The sequence below is a fragment of the Rhinatrema bivittatum genome, chromosome 4 (genome assembly GCF_901001135.1).
Source record: "Rhinatrema bivittatum chromosome 4, aRhiBiv1.1, whole genome shotgun sequence".
NCBI lineage: Eukaryota > Metazoa > Chordata > Amphibia > Gymnophiona > Rhinatrematidae > Rhinatrema > Rhinatrema bivittatum.
In genome coordinates this window covers 20662384-20688178 of record NC_042618.1, presented here as the reverse complement: position 1 = coordinate 20688178, position 25795 = coordinate 20662384, and the positions used below count along the sequence as shown (strand labels likewise).

Sequence of the window (25795 nt, the reverse complement as noted above, 5' to 3'; positions counted from 1 at the left end):
GGGGATGCTATGGGCCGTGTAAGCTAGGAGTGATTAAAAGAGTCCTATTCAGGGTATGCTTGTTTAAAGAGCCGTGTCTTTTGTTTTTTTTAAATTTTTGAGTAGATGACTCTAGTCGAATTTCAGGGGGCATGGGCCTGCAACAGATAGGGCTCGCTCCCTTGTACTGGTGAGGTGTGCGGTTTTAAGTGTGGGGGCGTGGAGGGCACCTTTTGTGGGCTGTTCTGGTGGGTCTATGCTGTTGCGATATTTTTATTTCAAAAGACTGTACTTTGAGTGTCTTTTTCATGTAAAATCTTTTATTATAAATGCATAATTTGAAATTGTGTGTGTAGAGGGGCCTTAGTGGGAGTAAGGCTGGGCGTAGAGCTGTAAGATTCACTTAGGGTGCCTAATACTCTCGCACTAACCCTGATTAGAAAAAGAATACAAATACAATGTAAAAAAAACAAAACAAAAACAGAATAAGAAAGAAAGGGCCAGGAATGTAATTGTTCGCACAGGGCTGCAAAAAAGTTAGCACTGGCCCTGCACGGCGGCATCATGTGGTACAGCACTGGCTGGGTTCCCGCCCTTCCCCAGTGAAAAGAGACCCCACACAGTTGTGCCATGTGGTGATGCGATGGTGGGGGAGAAGGGGGGGGGTGTGTGCATGGGAGACAACACAAATGCATTGGCCCCCTGGACGCCGGAGACCCTCGCTACGCCTCTGAGCCTAGCCCATTACTGTTACCCCCAGCATTAGTTGTGATCTCTCTTCTATCTGAGTTTGTCTTACTACGGCACCAGTGGTTTTCCATCACGAGTCTCTTTTTGTCTGGTTATCAGATCTCCCTGCTGGCAATGTTTCTTTTTCTGATAGGAATCATGAGCACCACAGTTGCAGTACTGTGCGTGCACATTATGTCTGCCAGAGCTGTCTCTCGCTCTGCAGGTAAACAAAACCTGGCTGGTTGGGGGTCCACCCGGAACAGTTTTGGGAACCATTGATTTAACTTTTCCTGGGTCTCCTAGGTGAGTAGTCTTTCTCCCCATCTAGCCACAATCCTATGAGCTTTTTATTTTATTTTTTTGGGGGGGGGTGGAAGGAAGTGTATTCAGGGGATTATTGACTCCTGGACTGGGGAGCTGCTCACAGCATGTCCTCTCTTTCACGATGCTATCACTGACTCTCCAAGCCAGAGTTCATTGCGATATCAAGCATTTATGAAGCTGCTCTGCCATTGGTTAGTGGCTCTGGTTGTGGAGTTGCCAATGAGCTCCATTTTATTTCAGGACAGGTCGATCCATTCCTGGCTTCTTGCAATCGAATGCAGGGACTTTTTGTTGATTTCCTTATGAAAAGCAGGAAAGTCAGGCCCATGAATGCAATGGGGTAAAAACCAGAGCTGGATCAGCCTGTCTTGAAAAAATGGAGCCAGTTGGACAACACTAGCTGGTCGCCAGTTGACGCCATAATCGTGCTTTATTTCCTGAAATGGAGTAACTGCCTCTATTAATGTTTAACAATGTAATTATCACACAAAAATGTACATAATGAATGTTGTCTCGCTGTGAGCAAATCTCCGTACCAAAAGAGGACACTGGGCATTAATAAATGCTGACACATCTCCTTGTTTCGTTAACAGGCTTGATTCTTGTCGCCGGCAGCACTGGGCACTCTGTTTATGCCAGACAGGTATTAGGAGCTGAGAGTGATGGCAACAGAGTTCATAAAAAGCTGCTGCCAGGGCTGTCTCTTTCTTGACAAACGAAACGGCATAAAAGGTGAGTGCAGCCTCACATGATGGGGAAACTCGTGTTCTGAAATAAAATAAAGTATCATTTCTTTAAAGTGTCTTCATGCCTTGTAAAAGTAAGACCTGAAAGGTCTCTGTGTGCGGGCGCTCTATGGCTTCCAGTTCACATCTGCTTGCGAGCTGTATTCTCCCTGCTCATGACATCATCAGACAATGACCAGACCCAATGCATGACATCAGGGGGGAGGAGAAAGAAAGATTAATCTAAAGGGGGAAGTACACTCAAATTGATCACACACACCACACACACACACACACACACTCCCCTTCACCCTCCTGCTTTTCTGTGTAAATGTCAGAATTCCTAGACAATATTTTCTTCCAAAGTAACTCTAAAGTCAGGTAAGAAAAGCTCTCAAGGATCCCACGTTCATTAGCATGGGCAGTGGCTGAAGATCCTTTGGAACCATCATTTTTCTGAAAGAACATCCTTTTTTTTTTCTATTTTTAAGCTATTGAGGAGAGAGAATCAGAAGGTGCAGCCAAAAAGGACCCAAATGTTGTGAACATGCCTCCACTGGCTTCCATTTCGGTAAAGCGACAGGTGGGATGCACAGAGGATTTTCTCCTTTCCAAGTTTCCACCTGACGGTAGAGATGTTCCATTTGTGGTCCCTTCCTTTAAGCCATCCTACATACAACCAAGAGCTCTCTACAGCCCATCACACCTGGAAGGACTTAAAGGTAACTACAAAGCATGCTGATTAATAAGGACAGGAGTTTGAGAAGGGATTGGATGGGTTCTTGGAGGAGAAGTCCATTACCTGCTATTGAGTTCTACTGGAGAGTGGCCACTGCCATTAGCAGCGGTAACATGGAGTGGACTTAGTTTTGGGGTACTTGCCAGGTTTTTGTGGCCTGGATTGGCCACTGTTGGAGGCAGGATGCTGGGCTTGATGGACCCTTGGTCTGACCCAGTATGGCATATTCTTATGTTCTTATGTTCTTAAGGAGGTCAAGCCTGAATTTTACGCACAGGCCTAGTTGGCGTGTGCCAAGGATGGCAAAGGTCTGGGGATGGCATAGTTCCTGCCCATCTACCCCATGAACTACCAATCCCAGACCTCCAATCCTGACCTCGCCTGGTTCTTTGTTCCCATATCTCCCTTCCCCCTGCAGTCTTACAATGTCCAATCTTCTACCATTGCTGTAACAAACATTGCTGTGAACTTAAAGCAGTGAGCGCGAGAACCAAGTCAGCCCGCCTCATGCTCACAGGCACCACAATGGCCTCATCCCTTCCAGGTCTCCATGCGAGAGGTTGGGATCTGTGAGCATGGCACGGACTGACTCAGTCCCCAGGCTCACGGCTTTCTGTCCATGGCATGGCCAAGGCCCTGATATGTGCAGCAGTGGTGGGGAGGGTATTGGTCAGCAGAGGTCCACCAGGGCGGGAGAAGGAGACTGGAATTGGAGGTATTCCATGGAGCGAGCATGAAATAGAGGTCCCGCTAGGTAGAGGGATGAAACTGTAATTGGAGGTACATGGGGAGGGGGGGGGTGGAGAATGGAGTATCAAAAGGCGATATCTGTCAGGCAGTATAATGTGCTGTGGAGTAGTTGATGAAATCAGGGTGTTGTAAGCTGTGCAGCATGCAGTGCATTGGCGGGAAAAGCCTGTGAGATGTGTGTTTCTCCGGGGTGTGGCTTGTGGGACTGGGATCAGTGCTCTGTTTGCTCAACCCTGGTCCAGGGGCGGATTGGCCTATGGGGGGATCGGGCATCCCCCGGTGGGCCGGTCGCTCTAGTCACGTGGTCTGGCCGAGCGCGGCTGTGACAGAGCCGCGCTCGGCCAGAACACGTGGTATCTCCGGGGCCAGCCGTCAGCAGGAATCCGCCCCTGCTCTGGTCTAAGGTATGTTGTACATAGTTGTTTAGGAAAAATGTGAAATTTGTTGGAGATTTTTTTTTTTTTTTGTCTCAAATCTACCTTTTAATGGAGAACTTGGTGTGCCTTTGAGAGCTGTTGAAGCATATGCTGCACAGAGTGCATGCACATGAATGAATCACATACTCCATGGGTTGATTTTCAAAAAAAATCCCCAGGCTAATATTTTCCTGAAATCCGCCCCTGGTCACCCATCACAGCAGAGACATCCCAAACGTTTAAGAACAAGGAAAATGCATTTCTTGCTTCAGTTTCTGGCATCTCAGCCTTTGGACCTGATTCACACAAGATTTTCTCCCCATTCTGTGTCTATGAGAAAAAAAACCTTGATGAACTAGCCCTTGCCATCTACCTGGATTGCTTCATCGGAGCCCGTTGACAGCTGTGAGTCTTCACCGCTACTCCCCCTATTGTTCTCCGCGTTGACGGTCAGTCCTCTGCCCATACTGCGGTACATAAAAACCTATAGATAAATAAAATAAATTCTTGGCCGGTGGGATTGCTAACCCTGCTCACCCTTAATATCAGCTCTGGGTGCTGGCTTTAAGAGAGGAGAGGATGCCGAAGGACCCATTTGCAGGCCTTTCCAACTGGCTGAATCGCTTTATTGGAGCCTGTTGACATAGAAACATGACGGCAGAAAAAGACTGCATGGCCCATCCAGTCTGCTCATCCGTCCAATAAATTTAGCATTTTATTTCTCAACACTTCTATAGAGATCCCCTGTATTGATCCCTTGTTTTCTTGAATTCATATACTGTATTTGTCTCCACCACTTCCACTGGGAGGCTGTCCCACACTAGAGATGTTTCATTTTTTTGTTTTCATTCGTGGTGCGGTTCGTGGGTTTGGGGTTTTTTTCGTGGTTCTCGAATTTTGTGTTGGCGCGAATTTATTGCATCAGCCTGTGTGTCAGCATATTTATTCCTGTGCTTTTGAAATTTCATTGGTTACCCATTAAGTGGCAGATAAAGTTCAAAGTTTTATTTTTGGTTTTTAAAGGACTTCATGGCTTGGTATCCCCTAATTTCAATGCGACCTTAAAGCTTTACCAGCCTTCAATTCCATTAAGATTAGCTTCCCACTGCCTTCTCAAACAGATTTGGCTTAATGAATCCCGAGAACGCCTTTTCTATGTTCAGTGTTCATCATGGTGGATTAAAAGAAGAGAGTTCAATACTGAAATTTAGGAAATTGCCAAAATCATTTTTTTTTAAACAGGCTTTTAATGTAGCAGAAGAAAAAAGCTCGTAGAGTGTCCTCAAAGGTTTGAATTGCAGATTGCTTTTTACAGTGGCTTAGCAGAGTTTTTCAGCCTTGTTTTTTATTGGTTATATTTTTTTTATTTGTTGTCTTTGGTTTTTATTTCATTTTTAGTGTGCTTAAATAACTTACTTTTATCTGTATGATCTGTGTTCTATGTTTTTATCTGATTATGAATGTATGCTTGTAAACTACCTAGAATTTTATATAGGCGGCCTATAAATGTAAAATAAATAAATGGGGGTAATTTTTAAACGGGTGCAGAGTACTTTTTACCTGTAGGTGTTATCTTAATTTTGAAAGTGGAAGTACCTGCTTTAGCGTTGCTTAGAAGATTTACCGTGGGAGAACTACCCGCACACGTTCACACCTGATCTGTGCAGGTAATTTTGGGGAGGAAATTTTACATGCATGGTTTTTAAAATTTGAAAACGACACCTGTAAATGCTAAAGTCCACTCAAACCCCGAACCCTCTTTCACTTGCAGGTAAAAATAGGCACGTACAGGGTGCGCGCATGCATTTATACCCACACATTGAGCGGATAATTTTATATGCAAAAATGCCTTTAAAAAAAAATTATCCTCTCTTAGTATATATAGCCTTTGTGCTGAACAGCGGGTACCCCAACAGGGTGTGTAAATATTGTTAAAATCTACACATTGCTTGCAGGCGCAAAGTCAGAACTGTGTAAAGTGCATGTGAGGATTTCACAACAGAACCCCTTTGTATTGCTTGCTTGACCCTTCCTGCCCCAGGCCTGCTCCGCCCCTTAGCAGAACCGGTTAACATACCCATGCTTACTTTTACCCATAGAAAGGCTTGGGGGGGGGGGGGGGGGGGAAGTACTCATCTGCCGATTTTACCCTGCGATATCTGTTTAGTTACATGCTTAAATCATATTTCAGAATAAACAAATACATGACATGGTATATGCTGGCCCAGCAATAAAAAGAAACACTCACACAGGGTTTGCATTGTACTCCTTAATCCCCTCTGGATAATCTGCTCAGGTTGTATACAGAATGTGTGCTTTCTTGTATCGTCGTAGTTCTTGAAAGCTGCTTTGAGACTGACTAGGCACACAAAACGGTAGGTTGTGGTGTATCACCTGCGAGTCAGTCAGCTTGTAAGCCTCCTCTAGAGACACGAGGAGTAATACGATGGTAATAAAATCTGTTCTTTCCAGTTCCCCTGCTTACCGCAATACTTTTGCATAAGGTTCGAGACCATCTGGGGGGTGTGGGGGTATTTCGCAAGGAGACTGGCTGCCAGGAGCGCTATTATGTAAATGTGCTGCATTTTTACGCAAACCAGGAAACCTTGCCTGAGTTTGGGTTTTTTTTTTTCTAATTTAGCACCAAGGACAATTTGCTTGGCTTTAAGATTGCAACATCATTTTGTATGATGCGTGACCCTAGCCAGTGCCTCGCCCCTTGATTTAAAGAAGTTTTCTTTAGGTTTTAAAAACACCCGTTTTTAAATTTTTAACCAGCACCATTGAGTCTTACTGGCTTTTCATTTTCCAGAAAAGGCATATAAAGCCAACTAGAGATGGATCAGAAGATTGCCATCCATATGCCAGGCATTTCGCACAGAGTGAGGTTTGGTGCATCACAGTCTGAAGACAGTAATAAAGAGAGAACGTCAGTATTGGAGAAAGAAGGACTGCGCTGAAGCTTATTTATCCTCTGGTTTGGGGTTTTGTTTTTTTTTTTTGGTTTGGTTTTTTTTCCTGATTGCTTTAATCCAGTTTCGGTTTGGCTGTCCAGTAAACTATGGCCAACGGGAAGTACCTGGAAGCATAGGCAGGATATTGGATTGTAGCTCAGTACGTTCAGGCCCCCATCTCTAAAGTCAAAATACAGAGGTGGGGATTGGGAAAAATGCACTCATAAACCAAAATCAACAAGAATAAAATCTTTCACAGTTTAGTGGGGGGTGGAGGATGGCGTGACGAGCGATGGAGTTTGACGTTTCGTAGTCCGCTGACCCTGAGATCCGCCGTTGTTTTGGCTCCTAGCGATTTCGTAGGATGATTTTTAAGGACGGCTCAGGTAGCAGGAGAGTGGTAATCTGTGCTCGGTCAGCCCTTGAGCATGCTAATGCTCTTAGAAACATGGACGGCTGCAGGGACCCTGCTATTTTTCTTTTCTCTTGTGAAACAAAACCTGGTCTCAGGACCCCTGGCATCTTCGATGAAAATCACCAGACTGTGGCAGATTTTTTTTTTTATTTTAGATACGATGTAAACGCCACAGCGTCTTGTGTTCTGTGTGGGAGCTTAAGACGTGGTCCAGGAAGAAACCTCCTGCTGTTTGGGGGGGGGGTTTTTGTATTCCCGGCACATTTACTGTGTAGTAACGAATAGCCTCCTCGAAACTTCCTGACATACTGTTTTGCTTTATAATTTGTTACATAGTCATGTGAATTATTTTATGTTGTAATTTTTAAAAAAATATTTTCAGTATCCAAAGTGTTTTACTAATGCCTGACCAGAGTAAGACTGACACTGTGTCTGATCTCCTTCACGGGCAGGAAAGGGACACAGCCCTCACTCAGAGCTCGCTGACAGGGAAGGCACCTGTCCCCCATCTGGGCTTGGTGGACATTTGTCAGGGTCCAAGTGCGGGCGTGGGGGATTTGACTCGCTGATGTTTTAAAATAAGAGGTTCGGGGTGGGGATCGCAGTGCCCCTGGCAGGCCCGGGAATAGGCAATGTAGGAAGCTGCCTCCGACACCAAATCGTGATAGGTTCCAGAGCGTTGCTGGCGCAACTTCCATCCGGGCCTTCAGCGCTTTCCTCTTCATCCAGATGCTGTCCCCTTTGCAGCAAGAATTCCACCCCCCCCCCCAGCGCCAGTTGCTTTGGTAACAGGGAAGCCCGTGCAGTAGCAGAGGGTGGAGCGCTACCGGGCCTGATGTGAGCATGAAGTCCACATTTGTATAGAGGAAACTCTTGCTGCAGTGTGAATGAGGTCTGGAGCAAAAGGAAGAACATAAGAAATTTCCATGCTGGGTCAGACCAAGGGTCCATCAAGCCCAGCATCCTGTTTCCAACAGAGGCCAAACCAGGCCACAAGAACCTGGCAAGTGCCCAAACACTAAGAAGATCCCATGCTACTGATGCAATTAATAGCAGTGGCTATTGCCTAAGTAAACTTGATTAATAGCAGTTAATGGACTTCTCCGAGAACTTATCCAAACCTTTTTTGAACCCAGCTACACTAACTGCACTAACCACATCCTCTGGCAACAAATTCCAGAGCTTTATTGTGCACTGAGTGAAAAATAATTTTCTCAGATTAGTCTTAAATGTGCTACTTGCTAACTTCATGGAATGCCCCCTAGTCCTCCTATTATACGAAAGTGTAAATAACCAATTCACATCTACTCGTTCAAGACCTCTCATGATCTTAAAGACCTCTATCATATTCCCCCCTCAGCCATCTCTTCTCCAAGCTGAACAGCCCTAACCTCTTCAGCCTTTCTTCATAGGGGAGCTGTTCCATCCCCTTTATCATTTTGGTTGCCCTTCTCTGTACCTTCTCCATCGCAACTATATCTTTTTTGAGATGCAGCGACCAGAATTGTACACAGTATTCAAGGTGCGGTCTCACCATGGAGCGATTATACGGGCATTATGACATTTTCTGTTTTATTAACCATTCCCTTCCTAATAATTCCTAACATTCTATTTGCTTTTTTGACTGCAGCACACTGAGCCGACGATTTTAAAGTATTATCCACTATGATGCCTAGAACTTTTTCCTGGGTGGTAGCTCCTAATATGGAACGTAACATCGTGTAACTACAGGAAGGGTTATTTTTCCCTATTTGCAACACCTTGTACTTGTCCACATTAAATTTCATCTGCTATTTGAATGCCCAATCTTTTTTTTTTTTTTAATTATTTATTTATCACTTTTCCAAAATAAATACAAAGTACAATCTTTGTACAGAAAATCAGAAACTACTTTAGTCATATCATTTATCATTTACAGTAATAAACATCATCATTTACCAAGACCACAATTCGCTGACGGGCGAGAAGGAGAAAGATTATTTACCATAACTTAGGAGCTATTTAAGAAATATAATTTTAAACCACATATCTCGGTGGAAACTTCAATCTAATTCTAATTTTCTTTATGCCTGAGTTATGGGGCTTACTTGAGGAGAGGAGGGAGGAGGCATTCTTATTCTAGAATCTAGAAGCATCTTTAATTGTTCGGGCTAAAAATAAACGTATACCTCATTATTAAGTTTCAAGATACATTTACAAGGAAATTTCAGTTGAAATGTTGCCCCCAATGTTATGGCCTCTTGCCGTAAGGACAAGAAGCCTTTCCTCCTCTCCTGTGTGGTTTTAGCCAGGTCTGGAAATATTTGAATATACTGACCATGAAAATTTATCTTAGGGTTCTGGAAGTACATACGCATTATATAATTTAGGTCATTTTCATACAGAAATGAAACTAACAGAGTAGCTCTTTCCACAATCTCTATTGTGGAAGATTCTAAGAACTGTGTTAGGTTTTGCAGATCTAACTGATAACTTTGTGTTTCTCTACCCCTCACATTTCTGAAAGGGAGAAAAAAGACTTTATTAAACGATGGTAGTTTTTCCAATGGCACTTTCAAAACTTCTATTAGGTACCTTCTTGAATGCCCAATCTGCCAGTCTTGCAAGGTCTTCCTGTAAATAATCACAATCCGCTTGTGATTTAACTACTCTGAATAATTTTATATCGCCCGCAAATTTGATTACCTCACTCATCGTATTCCTTTCCAGATCATTTATATATATATATATATATTGAAAAGCACCGGTCCCAATACAGATCCCTGAGGTACTCCACTGCCCTCTCCTTTCCACTGAGAAAATTGTCCATTTAAACCTACTCTCTGTTTCCTGTCTTTTAACCAGTTTGTAATCCACGAATGGACATCGCCTCCTATCTCATGACTTTTTAGTTTTTTTAGAAGCTTCTCATGAAAGACTTTGTCAAACGCCTTCTGAAAATCCAAATACACTACATCTACCAGTTCAGCTTTATCCACATGTTTATTAACCCCTTCAAGAAAATGAAGCAGATTTGTGAGGCAAGACTTGCCTTGGGTAAATCCATGTTGACTGTGTCCCATTAAATCATGTCTTTCTATATGCTCTGTGATTTTGATCTTGAGAATAGTTTCCACTATTTTTCCCGGCACTGAAGTCAGGCTCACTGGTCTATAGTTACCTGGATCGCCCCCGGAGCCCTTTTTAAATATTGGGGTTACATTGGCCACCCTCCAGTCTTCAGGAACAATGGATGATTTTAATGATAGGTTACAAATTTTAACTAATAGATCAGAAATTTCATTTTTTACTTCCTTCAGTGAGAGGAGATGCAGCACGGGACACCAAGGGAAGAAGGTAGGACCTAGACGGGGGCCCTGAACCCTCTGATTTCAGGGGGGAAAGTGGAATCCCCCCACCTTGATATCTTGGGGGAGCAGGAGGACTGCACCCCCCCCCCCCCACACACACACACACACACCCAGGCCATGATTTCTGGGAGAGGGACTAACCCCTATCAACCCTTCAATGACTTCTGGGGGATTCCACGCACCTAAATTGTAAATCTGGCCCTGGCCCCTAGTCTGGAACTTATCTTTAACTTGGTGACCGCGAGGAGTTGGAGGGGATCAGGCAATGCTTGGTCCCGTGTATTTTGTTTCTTGCGGGTGGAAGGGGCAGGGTAGGGATGCCACTGGCACACTAGTTTTTTTTTTGTGTTTGCTATTTTTATAATATTCAAAAGCCCGGTGAGCAGCAGAGTTAGCCGGATACCTCTGTCCAGGTAACTTTATTCATGTATACTTAGCAGCACTTTTATCTGGATAAGTGCCACTGAATATCCCGGTAACTTTGCCTCCCACTCTCTGGGTTTTTGAATATGGACCTCAGGCTGATCAGCTTCCGAGAAGGCGGCAGACACCATCACTTCTTCTGTCACTGTCGCAGTGTTCCTCGGCCTTACAGATCATTTTCATACTTAGAAGGCAGTTAAAGGCATCTGTTTCCAAGGTTTCCTAGTTAATTCCTGCACCAAAAAATCTATGCCACAAATCTATGCATTTTCTGGCTATTTATACACAGAAAAGATCACAAAATTTCATAAAGCTCTGAGGCCCCTGGTAGCCAAATGTAATATATTAATATATCGGATACTAATATAATTCAAACCTACATTCTTCTACCTCAGGATACACTAACTTTACATCGGTGTCCATTGGCTATTGGAGGTCTTATGTTTGCCGTTTTGTTTTATGCTTTAAGGTTCAGTCAGAGCCTCTTTCAGCGACCGAAAGGCAGAACTCTCCAACGTGTATCACCAAGGAGCAAACTATGATGTGGTGTACAACCCGGCCTATGTGCTGCAACACATCTCTCCGGATCTGTACAGGCGCAGCACACAGACCTCTGATACTTTGAGATTATATGCCTCAGGTAAGCAGAAGTGTTTAGATGTGGAAAATGTTTATTTTTTTCCAGTGGGCAGGCTCTCGCTCTCAGGTTTCTGAGAGTAAGTGTAGCTGATTGTTCTTTCGGTGCAGCATATTGTGTCTGAACTAAAATTATTCAAACGGTATTTTAGCCAGCAGTGGGTGTGCAGTACTGCTGCATAGAGCTAGACTTTCTTTGAGACTAAAAATAACTTTTTTTTAATGTCATAGTAACATAGTAAATGACAACTGAAAAAGATAGATTGGACCACTGTTTTTGCCATCATCTACTGTTTTACTTGGTATAACTTCTTTTTAAAGTTTGTTTTAGCTTCAAAGGGAATCTGGCTCTATATAACACCGCATACAAATGTCCTTCACTGCATTCTCTCCCATCAGACCTAGTAACCTGATGCTGGATACAGTGAGCTGCCTTCTGCAGGGGCCAAGCAGGGTATCAAAAACCGTCTAGTCGCAAAATAGAAATGATTAGGTACAGGAACCGGCACACGATTAGAACTTGCAGTGCAAAGAACCTTAGAGTTTATCGTTTGCATTTTGGAATATTTGTGGCTTATTAATTCGGTTTAGAAATGTCCGGTGTAACTTATAGTAGCACTCGCATCTGAGTATTAGACTCCAAGGCAACATAAGTGCCATGCTGGGTCAGATCAATGGGTCATCAAGGTCAGCGTCCTGTCTCCAAACGTGGCCAGTCTGGGTCACTAGGAGGTACCCGACAGATCTTAATGGTGAAGTCCCTTTCTTATTGCATACTCCCAGAAGTGAGCTAGTGATGACTGCAGTCTGTGTGGCTGTGGATAGTTGGGTCAGATTTAAGGACAAGGCAAAAGAGTACACAAAACTCCACAAGTCAGTCTGCTCACACAATTTTGAAATGACTTGGCTTTTGCCCAAAGTTTTAATCTCCTGTAACTTCTGACAGGAGGAAATTTCCAAATGCAAATGATATTGCATTAAAATAATTAGTCAATTACAATATAAATAATAATAAAAATAAGCATCTCGGGACTAAAGTCCGGACCAAGATGGCCGACGCATAGGACGTCTTGAAGGGTCGCTCTGTCTTTTGGTTCGAAGAATTTTACCTATATTAATTTCCTCTACCTTTTAAACTCCTAAAATAATGCCGCACACGAAGCGTAAGGCTCGAGTGAAAGAGAATATTACCTGCAAAGAAGGAGTATTACCGCAGCCAAAGATCGACAGCTTCTTCAATCCTACTCTGAAGACTCCGGAGGCGAGGGCCGCTGGGAATGTGGAGCAGGAGCTCGCTTCACAGTCCATGGCCGAAGAGATATCGCTGAGCCCGGGGGCACCCGAGACGCCGACACCTCCGAAAGCTCGTCTGGGGGAGGAGCAGTGTGAAACATCGCGAGCTCTCCAGGAGAGGGGAGAGTCCCTGCATACCGAGGAGGACGAGGTGTCGATATTCGGACAAGCTGGAGGAGCGACGGGAGTTGCGGTTACCTCCACACCGAACCCCCATATGGCCAGTCCGGCAAGGAACATCGAAGAAACTGCAACACTTCAAAACCTGGTACAGCTTCAACCTAAAATGGCATTTTCATTGCTGAAACCACCCTTAGTTACGTTGGATTCATTATGGAATGTTATGACCTCTATAGAGTCAGCAGTTACAACTTTAACTCAAGCATTTGTGGACCTTAATAAAAGAGGGTTGAAGGTAGAAAAAGTAGCAAGTGAGAATCAGGAAAAAATAGGAAAACTGGAGGAAAAAATTGTAACAATTGAAAAAGTCCAGGGTAATTTGATAAAAATGGAAAATATATCTGAAAGGAGATTTGAAAACATAGAAAATTCATTACGTTTCCTAAATTTGCGGATAGTTAATTTTCCTATTGTAAAGAAAATGTTACCCTTGGATATGTTCAAAGAATATATGGAGGCTTGTTTAAAAATACCAAAAGAAATCTCCCTGGTAATTACTAGAGCGTTTTTTGTCTCAAAAAAATCTTTTCAGTCTGAACCAGTGGAAACACCTGATCAACGCTCTATGAACCTGTCTGAACTGATTGAATTATCTATGAATACTGAAGTAAAATCAAGAGGAACTTTGCTGATATCCTTCGCTTTTGAGCAGGATAGAAATTTGGTTCTCAAATTTTTCTTTCGAAACAGATCTGTTCAATTTTATGGACAAAATATATGGATATATCCAGACGTGGTCCGTAATACACAAGAACGAAGGAAGAAATGTATACTCATGAGAGATGAAGTGATTAATAGAGGAGCTAGCATGATATTAAAATATCCTTGTAAATGCCTCCTGAAATACCAAGAGGCAAAATATATTTTCTTAGAACCGCAACAATTAAGGGATTATTTGGATGGGAAGGTTTGAATTTGCTGTAAATAGTAAGGGTTAGTCCTATGTGTTTGGTTAACATTACCTAAGTACTTATGAATCATTTGAAGAGCTCTATAAAATTCCTTGTCTTGGTCCTATATTGCCTGAAAAATGAGATCCATTGGAAAAATTGTATGTATAAGCTTATCTATTGAAATTAATGTTTTGGATCCCTTAATTCCTTTTTGATATATGATGTAATATATCTAAATTTCATAAATAAAAAATTTAAAAAAAAAATAAGCATCTCAAAGAAAAAGGTTAAAACCAAATGAATTTCAAAAGAAGGAACTGTTCTGACATTCATATTAAATAGGTCCTTAAAAACCTGAAAAGACCAATTCAAACAGCTAGTTCTTAACATGTTTCTTAAAAACAAGATATTCAGCTAGGTTCTGGAGATATTTTGAGACAGATAAGAGCATAGGTATTGTAGTACTTTTAAATAAATGAAGGAAGGTCGAACAAACGACGATATCTGAGCTTTTCATAGTTCAGTATTAACAGCTGGACCTGTTGTTTAATCTCTAAAACAGCGCTATCACCAACGGCGATAAAAGAGAAAAAGGTTTCCTGATACATAAAATTTTAGACTTTGTTCAATTCATCTTTAACTTATTGCACTGAGAGATCACCTTTAAGCCCACACTCAGTTTACTAAAGAAATTTTGTTGTGGATTTTCAGTAGCAGCCTATATCTGATCATCATCTGCATACATGAAAAAATGGGAAACCTAACTCCCTAATTACTGAAGAGAGTGGTTGCAGATCTGATCACTATATCTCATAAAAGATATAGCAGAATTAGAAAAGGTACAGAAAAGGGCAACCAAAATGATAAAGGGGATGGAACGATTCCCCTATGAGGTAAAGCTAAAGAGGTTAGGACTCTTCAACATGAAGAAGAGACGGCTGAGGGGAGATATGATAGAGGTCTATAAAATAATGAGTGGAATGAACGGCTAAAAGTTAATCTGTAGTTTACTCTTTCGAAAAGTACAAAGACCAAAGGACACACAATGATGTTACTAGGTAATACATTTAAAACTAATAAGAGAAAATATTTTTTTACTCAATGCATAATTAAGCTCTGGAATTTGTTGCCAGAGAATGTGATGAAAGCTATTAGTATAGCTGTGTTTAAAAAAGGTTTGGACAAAATTCCTGGAGGAAAAGTCCATAAACAATTATTAAGGTGGACTTTGGGAAATACACTCCTTATCTCTGGGATAAGCAGCTTGGAATCTGTCTACCCCTTGGGATCCTGCCAAGTATTTGTGACCTGGATTGGCCACTGTTGGAAACAGGATACTGGCTTGATGTACCTTTGGTTTGACCCAGTATGGCAAATATTATGATGTTATGTTCTTAGAAATTAAATAAAAATAGGAGATAAAACTGGATCCCTGCAGAACACCTCATTCCAACTTCCAAGGATCAGAAAGAGTTTTTCCTATAACAATTCTGAGAGGCATGAAGATTGAAATCATTGCAGGACGTTACCTTTAATACCAATACCATGCAAACACTCGAGCAAAACGGTGTGGTCAATAGTGTAGCATGCTGATGGAAGATCTAAGAGGACCACTATGGATACCTGGACCCATCTAAAAGAGCTAGAAGAGGTTCGAGGCTATAACCAGATCTGAAACGAGACTGGTAGGGATCTAATATCTACCTTCCCTCTAATTATCTATGCAAGCTGGTTAGCTACAGCTTATGCCAAAATTGTATGCAGAAATGGAAGATTAGCTACTGGCCTATAACTGGACAGTTGGGAGGGATCTGTATTTCGGGGGGGGGGGAGGTTTTCTGCAAAAGGTCTAATTAACTGAAGACCACCCTTTTCTGGAAAGTGACCATCTATTTAGTGAATCATCAATCATCAGATTTAATGGCTGAATTGACAACTCTTCGCGTCCCTTGATAACCTAGGCGAGACAGGGATAAAAAGAGTTTCCAGAGGGTTTAGATTGCCCCGAAATATTTTCAGTCTCCTTCAGATATAACACCTTTAAAGGATAAAATTTCCAGATCATTCTCCACGTTTTCCTTTTCTCCCACAGGAGTTTGTATAAAATAATCTTGAATTTTCTGAATTTTCCTATTAAAACATCTATACAACTGATGTTATCTATATTTTCTTTGCTGGGTAATGTTTCAGAAACTCCCCTAAGAGTATTACCTATTCTGAACAGATCACTCAGCCAGATTTAACTGAACCCCCCTCCCCCCCTTCATTTTCACTGCGATAGCTTGATTATATTGAAGGACCCTAGTCCTATATATGTTTCTAGCTTCTGCTGTCAAAACCTTTCTTTGATTTCTCTTCAAACACCTAACTGATCTCTTAATGCTCAGCGAACCAAGGCAAGTTTCTCTTTTGATTCACTTTTCTAAATTATGTTTTACTCAGAATATATGTCGGACTCGTATGCCAGCAATCAATCAGATCTTTAGTTGGTAGGGACTCATCAAATGTAGGGAAAACACTTAATGCCTCCCAATTTACTCTTTCGGATAGTAGAAAGATTAGGGGGCACTCCATGAAGTTAGCATGGGGCACATTTAAAACTAATCGGAGAAAGTTCTTTTTTACTCAACACACAATTAAACTCTGGAATTTGTTGCCAGAGGATGTGGTTAGTGCAGTTAGTGTAGCTGTGTTTAAAAAAGGATTGGATATGTTCTTTGAGGATAAGTCCATTACCTGCTATTAAGTTCACTTAGAGAATAGCCACTGCCATTAGCAATGGTAACATGGAATAGACTTAGTTTTGGGGTACTTGCCAGGTTCTTATGGCCTGGATTGGCCACTGTTGGAATCAGGATGCTGGGCTTGATGGACCCTTGGTCTAACCCAGTATGGCATTTTCTTATGTTCTTAAAAATTGGGAATAGAAATATTTCATCTAGAATTTCTACATTTGTTTTGTAATCAGATGGGAATATGAAAATCTATCATATAATGGTCAGAACATCTAACTTGAGTGATCTGGAAATTAGAGATATTAAGCTGCGATAGGTCTGGATCAGGAGAAAACAGAAAATCTAAGGAATGGCCCGTTGTGTGGGCACTTGATGCTGTTTGTTAAAGAAAATCCTGTTTCCATGGTTGATTATTCTCTATAGTTAAATCATTTTGTATTGTATTGTAAACCATTAAGATTTGTATATTTTTACAGATTAGCAAATAAATAAATAGTGCTGTCTGATAAGACACATTAAAAAGACAAACAGGAGTCAATTAACACGATCTAGTTCTAGCTTTAAATCTGTTTTTTATTATTTTATTTGTTGATATTTGATATTCCCCTTTTTAGCATGAATAGCCTCGAAGCAGATTACAAGATTAAATTAACAGACAATATCACTTGAGTTAGTTATACATTTAGGGCCTGATTTTCAAAAGTATACTTAACGTGGGTAAATGTCCTTTGAAAATTGCCACAATAATATGGTACATTTACATACATAACTCCTTTCAAAATTCACCTGGTAGTGTCAGATTCATAGTTGGCATCTTCACAGCTGGCCTAGTAATAAAACTCCAGTGGTGGTAACTAGTAAACCTTATTTAAGTTAGGTTGGTGGACAGAAGTTTCCTATCTATCAGGAAGGCCTGGCTAAAAAGCCATGCTTTAGCTTTTTTTCCTGAAGATGAGGTAGCTGGACTTAAGACATAGGGTTATCAGTTCCATGTTCCAGATTCTTGATGCATAACAGCTGAAGGCCCAAAGCCTGTGGTGCAGGATAGTCTTGTAGAGGCAGGGTCAATTGAGATGATCAGAGTTCTCTAGTGGTGTCATAAGAGAAAACTAGTTGTGAGAAGTATTCTGGGGCCTGTTTGATCATGTATTTGAAGATGAAGCAGTGTTTTGAACTTTATCTTACTTTCATCTGTGAGCCAATCTAGTTGATCCAGTAAAGGTTTTATGTGGTCTGCTGCTTTGGCTCCCACCAGAATTCTCACAGCTGTACTCTGTAAGAGCTGGAGGCTTTTCATACTGTATTGTGAGATGCCATTGAATAAAGAATTGCAATAGTCTGTGTTCTGCTGGTGATTAGTGTGTAATAACTGTGACCAGATTGTGTTTATCAAGGTAGTTGCACAGTCAGTAGATCTGGTGCAGATGCATGAATGAAGTTCTTACCACTTTGGTGTGTGCTTCCATGCTGAGGTTTTGATTGAGTTGAACCTCTAGGCTTTGTACTGATTCCTTGGGATGTAATGGGGGGGGGGGGTGTGAACATAAGAGATGACTTTGGCAGCTAATCCAGAGAAGTTCAGATTTGGAGGGGTTTCATTTCAGTTTCTGGTCGTTAAGCCATTGAACTACTGCCACAAGACAATTATTGAGATTTGCAATGGAGGAAGTTTGGTTTGACCCTATTTTGATGCAGAGTTGAATGTTATCCGTAAAACGGTGGCACTTCACGTTGAATGCCTGAATGAGGTCACAGATTGGGCTGATATATATGATGAAAAGGATTGGGAAGAGGACCCAGTCTTTGGGCATACCACACGTGAGAGCTCTGGGTTTGGAGAGTTTGTTGGCTCAAGTGACAGACTGTGTTCTGTTTAAAAAAAAAAAAAAAAAAAAAAAGATTCAAACCATTTAAAGGCAATAACTTCAATGCCAATAGCTCTTAAATGCAGAATCAGGAGTTGGTGTTCAACCATGTCAAAGTTGGCAGGGAGATCTAATAAGATGAATAGGGAGTCACTGCCTTGATCAGCATGTAAGTGGTTAATATTGGAGATGACAAATGAACAAATCTAAACAATTTCCAATATCTCAATATGGCAAACAAAAAAGGAAATCACCAAAAATGCACTTTATATATAACTGTCTTGCGAATGAGTAAGCCTCAGAGCCGCATCAGCAAGCCTGACGGCGTGCCCTCAGTGTCTCGGGCTGCCCGGATGACTCAATCATTTGTGGCGAAAAAGGTTTTTTAACAATATTTTTTAAATGCATTAAAACATCCAATTCTTCAGTATAGGTGACCATGGCTCTTCAACGGCCGATGTTTCGTACCACCATGCTTCATCAGGAGCCGCAAAGTCACTTTACTATAATCTTTATAGCATACTGTTTTCCTTCACGGTCAGACAGGACATCTCATCTATCTTCCTTTGCAACTCCTGATGAAGCATAGTGGTGCGAAACATCGGCCGTTGTAGAGCCACGGTCACCTATATTGAAGAATTGGATGTTTTAATGCATTTAAATATTTTAAGAAATATTTTAAGAAAACCTTTTTCGCCACAAATGATTGAGTTGTCTGGGTGGCCCGAGACACTGAGGGCATGCCTTCAGGCTTGCTGATGCAGCTTTGAGGCTTACTCATTCGCAAGACAGTTATATATAAAGTGCATTTTTGGTGATTTCCCTTTTTGTTTGTAATATTGGAGATGGCCAGTTTCTTGGCCTTTCCTGAAGCCAAATTGGTGTCTGTATAAGATGTTGCATTCCTTGAGGTAGTCAAGGAGTTGGAGTTAGATTACTTTTTCCACTACCTTGGACAAGGAGAGGCTGGAGTCTGGATGTTAGTTGTCCAATATTTTTTGATCTGACCCAGATTTCTTCAGAATTGGTTTGATGATTAATCTGGGTGAAATAAAATCTAGTGCGCTTGTGGGCTGACTAATTCTTTGGAGGATCTTCTCCATCTCTTGTAGGGGTGAGATATCTGATGTGATGTCATGTAGTAGAAGTTGTTTTTCTGAGGTTTGGAGGGGATAGCGTTCTTGTTGGAGTGATCTAGGGCTGAGATTGGTGAAGTGGGTAGGGAAGGGCATCTAAGGAAGCTCTAATGCTTTGGATTTTTTCTGTAAAGAATAGGGCGAAGTCATCTTTTGATCCTCTAGTAGTAGAAGATGATTGGAGTTCAGGTTTGGCGAGTTTCTGCACAAGTTCAAAGAGTTTACTCAGTTTATGGCTAATTCGAGTTGTTTGTCGATGTAGTCTTGTTTTGCTTGTCAGATGGGTGCTTTGTAATTTTTGGAGTGTTCTTCACAGAGCTGGATTTTATATGTTTTATATGTACGCCAAGCCCGTTCAAGTTGCTAAGATTGTTGTTTGGGAAGACTAAGACAGTCATGAAACCAAGGAGAAATTCTGAAGGTTTTGGTGGGCTTAGGTCTGAAATATGGTCTTGATGGCTGAAAATACCTCATTTCATTGCTGAAATAGTAGTTTGAGTCTGAAGTGTTAATAGTAGCTGGCATGTGGAGGAGCTCACTTAAGTTTTCACTGGTAACTGTGGATAACTTTCTGGAAGGAGGCATGCAGGTAAGAGGAGTTTAACTAAGAATTGATATGTTGGCCTGGATCAGTTTATCATCTGACCAAGCGATGAGGACCATTGATATTGTGCTGGGATCTAGGTTAAACTTTGAAGAATGAAAAATTAGGTCAAGAGAGTGTCCATATTTGTGAATGGGAACCTTGATAAGTTGGGTGAGACCAAGGTCATACATGTTGTGCTGGAAGATTGAATCATAGCCATTTAGAGAGGCTGCGGCATGGTAATTGAAATCTACTAGCACCAATGGGTTGTGGGAGGTGGTAGTAATGTTGCATATGAATTCAGATAATATAAGGAAGGAATCTAGGTGATTTGTCGCCTTGAAATTTAATTACTAGATAGTCAAATTTGCTTATTAGTTTGAAGCTTGCTAGATGTGTCTGAAGATAATTGCAATTCCTCCTCCTCGTCCCATGAGACGAGGTGTGTGGTAAATTAGGTACCCAGGTCTCACTAAGGCATAATATACGGAGTTCGAATTCTTCAATGAGATCTACTATCTAAGCTCATTAGATTCATGTCTACGCTTTCCTAATATCACTTCAATCAGGCTAGACATAATCATAAGGGATATTCTAATAAAAAATTAACAGGAAAAATGTCTTGATAAAAACATCTCTAACGATTCCTTCCACAATGTAATTCAACAAACTTCCAGGTTAAAAACTGTCTCCAGATCTGCCTTGTATATTAAAATGACATTGCAGAGTAGTACCGTTAATAATAATCACCACAAAGTTTACTCACGGTAACAAATTAACAGCTAAAAACACATACCTCCTTCCAGAACAATCTTACGTCACATTTGGGCATTCCAGTGTTTTTATTGGGAAAGATTTTAACACAGCACTTCCCTTCCCATCCCCCTTATATTCTGGCTGACAACACTGTCTTATCACTTCTAAACCATTTACCCGGGCCCGGAACAGAAGACAAAGAAGGAAAGGAGCTGTGTGCAGACGTAACAAAGCGAAGCAGATAAGCAGGGAAAAGCCATAGGCCAACACAGTCTGATGCAGGACCTTGACACACAATTTTCCCTGTGGATGGGGCAGAGGGGTGTGGAGTACATGGTAAGGGAATATCAGCTAGGTGCTCAACGTTGGATAAAGAAAAGTATTGTCGGCCACATGTAAGCACATGTGTCAGACAATCCAGGATCCGATGAGGCATCACTTTCACAAATCGAGGGCCGTGCACAGGGAAGTTCAAAGGCATGCAGAAGTCATGCTCGGGACTAAATCTCCATGCAAACAGCTGAATGGACCTCCAGCCAGCCAAAAATAAAAGGGTGCAGCATGAAAAATAAATTGTTACAGACTGAATATGATATCGCAGATAGGATAAGGAGAAGTCAAACGAAGACCTGAGTTTTGAATTTCAAAAATACGGATTTTGTTGAAATGGGGACGTACCTTGAGGGAAAACTAGAAGACTGGGAGAAAATGAGAGAGGTGGAACAACAGTGGGCCAAACTAAAAAGAGCAATTACAAAGGCAACAAATCTATGTGTTAGAAAAGTAAACAAATGTAAGAGAAATAAGAAACCTATCTGGTTCTCAAAGAAGGTGGCTGATAAAATAAAAGCAAAAAGAACAGTGTTCAAGAAATATAAAGGAGTCCAAAAAGAGGAACACAGGGAAAAATATCTGGTGAAACTGAGGGAGACAAAGAAATCAAGAAAGCTAAAAGTCAGGCGGAAGAAAGGATTGCCAAAGAGATGAAGAGAGGTAACAGGTATATCAGAGAAAGGTCCAAAGTGGTATAGTGAAATTGAAAGGTGAAAAGGATCAATGTTTGGAGAGAGATGAAGAAATGGCAGAAGGACCATCGCTAGTTAACAAGATATTGGAGGAGAGTGGACTAGATGAAACACCGTTTACAGAAGAGAACATATGGGAAGAGCTAGGAAACTGAAGTGGACAAAGCCATGGGGCCTGATGAGGTTCATCCCTAGATACTGAGGGAGTTCAGAGATGTGCTGGTGGGTCCGCTGCACGACCTGTTCAATAGATCCCTGGAAACAGGAGTGGTGCCGAGTGCTTGGAGAAGAGCAGTAGTAGTCCCGCTTCATAAGAGTGGGAGCAGAGAGGAGGCTGGAAACTACAGTCCGGTTAGCCTCACCTTGGTGTGGGAAAAATAATGGAGACTCTGCTGAAGGAAAGTATAGTGAACTATCTACAGTCAGGAAGATTGCTGGACCCAAGGCAGCATAGATTCACCTGTCAGACAAATCTGATTGATTTTTTTGATTGGGTGACTAAAGAATTGGATCGAGGAAGAGCGCTCGATGTGATCTACTTGGATTTCAGCAAAACTTTTGATATGGTCCCGCACAGGAGGCTTGTGAATAAAATAAGAAGCTTGGGAGTGAGCGCCAAGCTGATGACATGGATTACAAACTGGTTGACGGATAGAAGACAGTGTGTGAAGATAAATGGAACCTACTCTGAAAAGAGTGGTGTTAAGTGGAGCACCACAGGTATCGGTGTTGGGACCGGTCCTGTTCAGTATCTTTGTGAGTGACATTGTGGAAGGGATAGAAGGTAAAGTTTGTTTTTGTGGATGGATACGCCGGAAGGAGTAGAGAGAATGAGACGTGATTTAAGGAAGCTTGAACAGTGTTCGAAAATATGGTAGCTGGGATTCAATGCCAAGAAGTGCAGAGTCCTGCATCTGGGGTGTGGTATCCAAAAGAGCTGTATGTGATGGGGGTGAAGGGCTGTTGTGCACGGAGCAAGAAAGGGACCTTGGGGTGATAGTGTCTAGCGACTTGAAGTCGGCGAAGCAATATGACAATAGCTAAAGCCAGAAGAATCCTGGTCTGCATAGAGAGAGGAATAATCAGTAAGAAAAAGGAGGTGATAATCCCCTTGTACAGGTCCTTGGTGAGGCCTCACCTTGAGTATTGGGTTCAGTTCTGGAGACCATATGTCAAAAGGGACAAAAGCAGGATGGGGGCAGTCCAGAGAAGGGCAATAAAAATGGTGGGAGGTCTCCATCAAATGACTTATGAGGAGAGGTTAAAGGAACTAAATATGTATACCCTGGAGGAGAGGAGGTGCAGAGGAGATATAATACAGACCTTCATTTACCTGAAAGGTTTTAATGATTGTTAAAAAGGGGGCTTCACCTCTATCTGATAACGTAATGAATACCTGCTTCAAACAGTTATAAGAAAGAGATTTATTAATAATAGAGGAAGGCGGACGTTCCTCTATGGAGCAGAAGGTGATACAGAGAAGGTAACACAAAGCAAAGGTGTACAATTCAGAATCTGGTCAGAATCTGCTCAGTGTTCTAACGAGTGTGCTCAGCTTATAAGGGTCCTGGGTTTGCTATACCAGACATCTGCATAATCCACACCCATTACCTTTAATAGCCAATCGATATATATTTTAGCATGTGTATGTATGCGTGCTCTTACTGTAGGCCAGGAGCCTCTTGTTATCAGTAGAATAAACCAAGTTAGTTCCATCCTCCCAGGAATGATGTCATCCGTGCTGGATGATTCTCTGGTAAGCTCAGTGATCATAGTGTTTCATAGTGCTACAGATACATGTGCATGATATATGCAATTCACTATTCTACATGATGCACATTCGACAAACCTCTTTGGAAAGAAATCAATAGAACTAGGGGTCACGATATGAAACTCCAGGGAGAACGACCTAGAACCAACGTCAGAAAATATTTCTTCACGGAGAGGGTGGTGGATGCCTGGAATGCTCTTCCAGAGGAGGTGGTGAAGACAAAACCAGTGAAAGATTTCAAAGGGGCATGGGATAAACACTGTGGATCCCTAAAGGCTAGAGGTTGGAAATGAGGAAAAGAGCTCATGGGGGTAATTTGCTGGTGTGGCAATTACTACCCTTAACCAATAAGTCTTCATACTGTTGATGCAACTCATTATTGCTCTCTGCTTTAACAGCAGGGGGAAAAGGGGAATTCGTTTCGGACAGCAACCAACAAGGATATTGAATTTTACGGTCTGGGAAAACAAATAAGCATGGGGCTAACTTCTTACTACCTTTAACTAATTAGCCTTAAACTTGTGATGTAACGCCAACATTGCTCTCTGCTTCAAGGGCAAGAGATGAGACATAATGGGGAATCGGATTAGGACCCTGACTTTAACAGTTTGGGAAACTAAGAATGGGGGTAACTTGTATGCCATGGCAGATGCCACTCCCTCATGCTTCCATTATAGGGGAGACCTGTATGGCACAGCTGATGCTACATAAGCTTGCTGGTCAGACTAGATGGACCATTTGGTCCTTTTCTGCCGTCATTTCTATGTATAGGACATTTGATAATTTATATAAGAACATAAGTACATGCCATACCTGGTCAGACCAAGGGTCCATCAAGCCCAGCATCCTGTTTCCAACAGTGGCCAATCCAGGCCATAAGAACCTGGCAAGTACCCAAAAACTAAGTCTATTAGGCTTAGGAGCTTTGCTGAGTAGAGGCCAAAGTAATTACATGATCAGAAATAATTGTCAGACTAACATCCCTGAAAAGCAAAGGGTCTCCCTTTGTTTAGATGACAGGTATAGGTCAAATAAATCTTTTCTCACAGGACAAGCAGGATGGTAGTCCTCACATATGGGTGACATCATCAGGATGGAGCCCAATCACGGAACACTTTTGTCAAAGTTTCTAGAACTTTGACTGGCACCAACTGGGCATGCCCAGCATAGCATTAACCCTGCATCCAGCAGGGGTCCCCCTTCAGTCTTCTTTTTTCTGCACAGCAGTAGCCACGCGGGTTAAGGAGCTCTCAATAGATTCCTGTCAGGAATTTTCCTCATGACCTTCTTCAAAAATATTTCTCAAATTAATAACCACAGGGATCCCCCTATCGATATATCACGTCCGTGGTTGTCTGGTAAGTTTTTTATCAAGCTCCGGTCGCTTTCCATCGAGTTTTACCCTCGCTGCCTACCGGCCATCAACTTCACCACGGCTAAATTTTTGTCGAGGCCATGGCGTCGGGTTTCCGTCGGTGCCCTGACTGTACTCGCACTATGTCTTTTACAGACCCTCACACGGTCTGTGTCATGTGCTTAGGGCGCGAGCATAATGTCCTATCTTGCACCTCATGTGCCCAAATGACACCAAAGGGTCATAAGACTAGAATGGAGAAGATGGAACTTCTTTTTCGCTCGCAAACCCCGACTCGGTTGATTGCCTCGATGTCCTCCGAACTGACGCCGTCTACGTCACGCCAGTATCGAGCAGTGGCCACTGTCCGACCAGCATCGACGATTCCATGGCTGTGGACCTCCTCCGTTGTCCCTTTAGACACAGACTGAGGAAATCATCAAGAAAAACACCAACATCGACACCATAAGGCTGAAGCCATCAACGCAGGAAATCCTCGACGTCGACATCGATTGAGCAACCGACGAAGAAAGCCCACCCAGAAAGGGCCTCATCCCTTTCTGTGTCTGGGTCACCGAGGCAGTCCCCACCTAGACAGGTGCAGGGAGCTGCGATTTCACCTCCAATGGTGGTCCTTCCGCTTACGCCTCTGCCTCCTACTCCAGGACCAGGGCTCCACACTCCGGTTTCCCATGAGGAATTGGATCGGCTGATCCAAGAGGCCATCGACAGAGCGATGCAAGGCTGATCCTGCACCG

The 25795-nt window shown here is 42.3% G+C and overlaps 1 protein-coding gene across 2 annotated transcripts in view; it reads left to right on the top strand.

The window, feature by feature from the left end:
- The window catches only part of TC2N (tandem C2 domains, nuclear), a 110709-nt gene that overhangs the window by 34263 nt on the left and 50651 nt on the right, over nt 1-25795 (top strand). For both annotated transcript variants that reach the window (XM_029597810.1, XM_029597809.1), the window contains 3 exons: nt 1629-1767; nt 2252-2482; nt 11277-11447. In XM_029597810.1, coding sequence (XP_029453670.1) covers nt 1698-1767; nt 2252-2482; nt 11277-11447 — 472 coding nt within the window. In that variant the 5' untranslated portion in view covers nt 1629-1697. The remainder of the gene's footprint in view (nt 1-1628; nt 1768-2251; nt 2483-11276; nt 11448-25795) is intronic.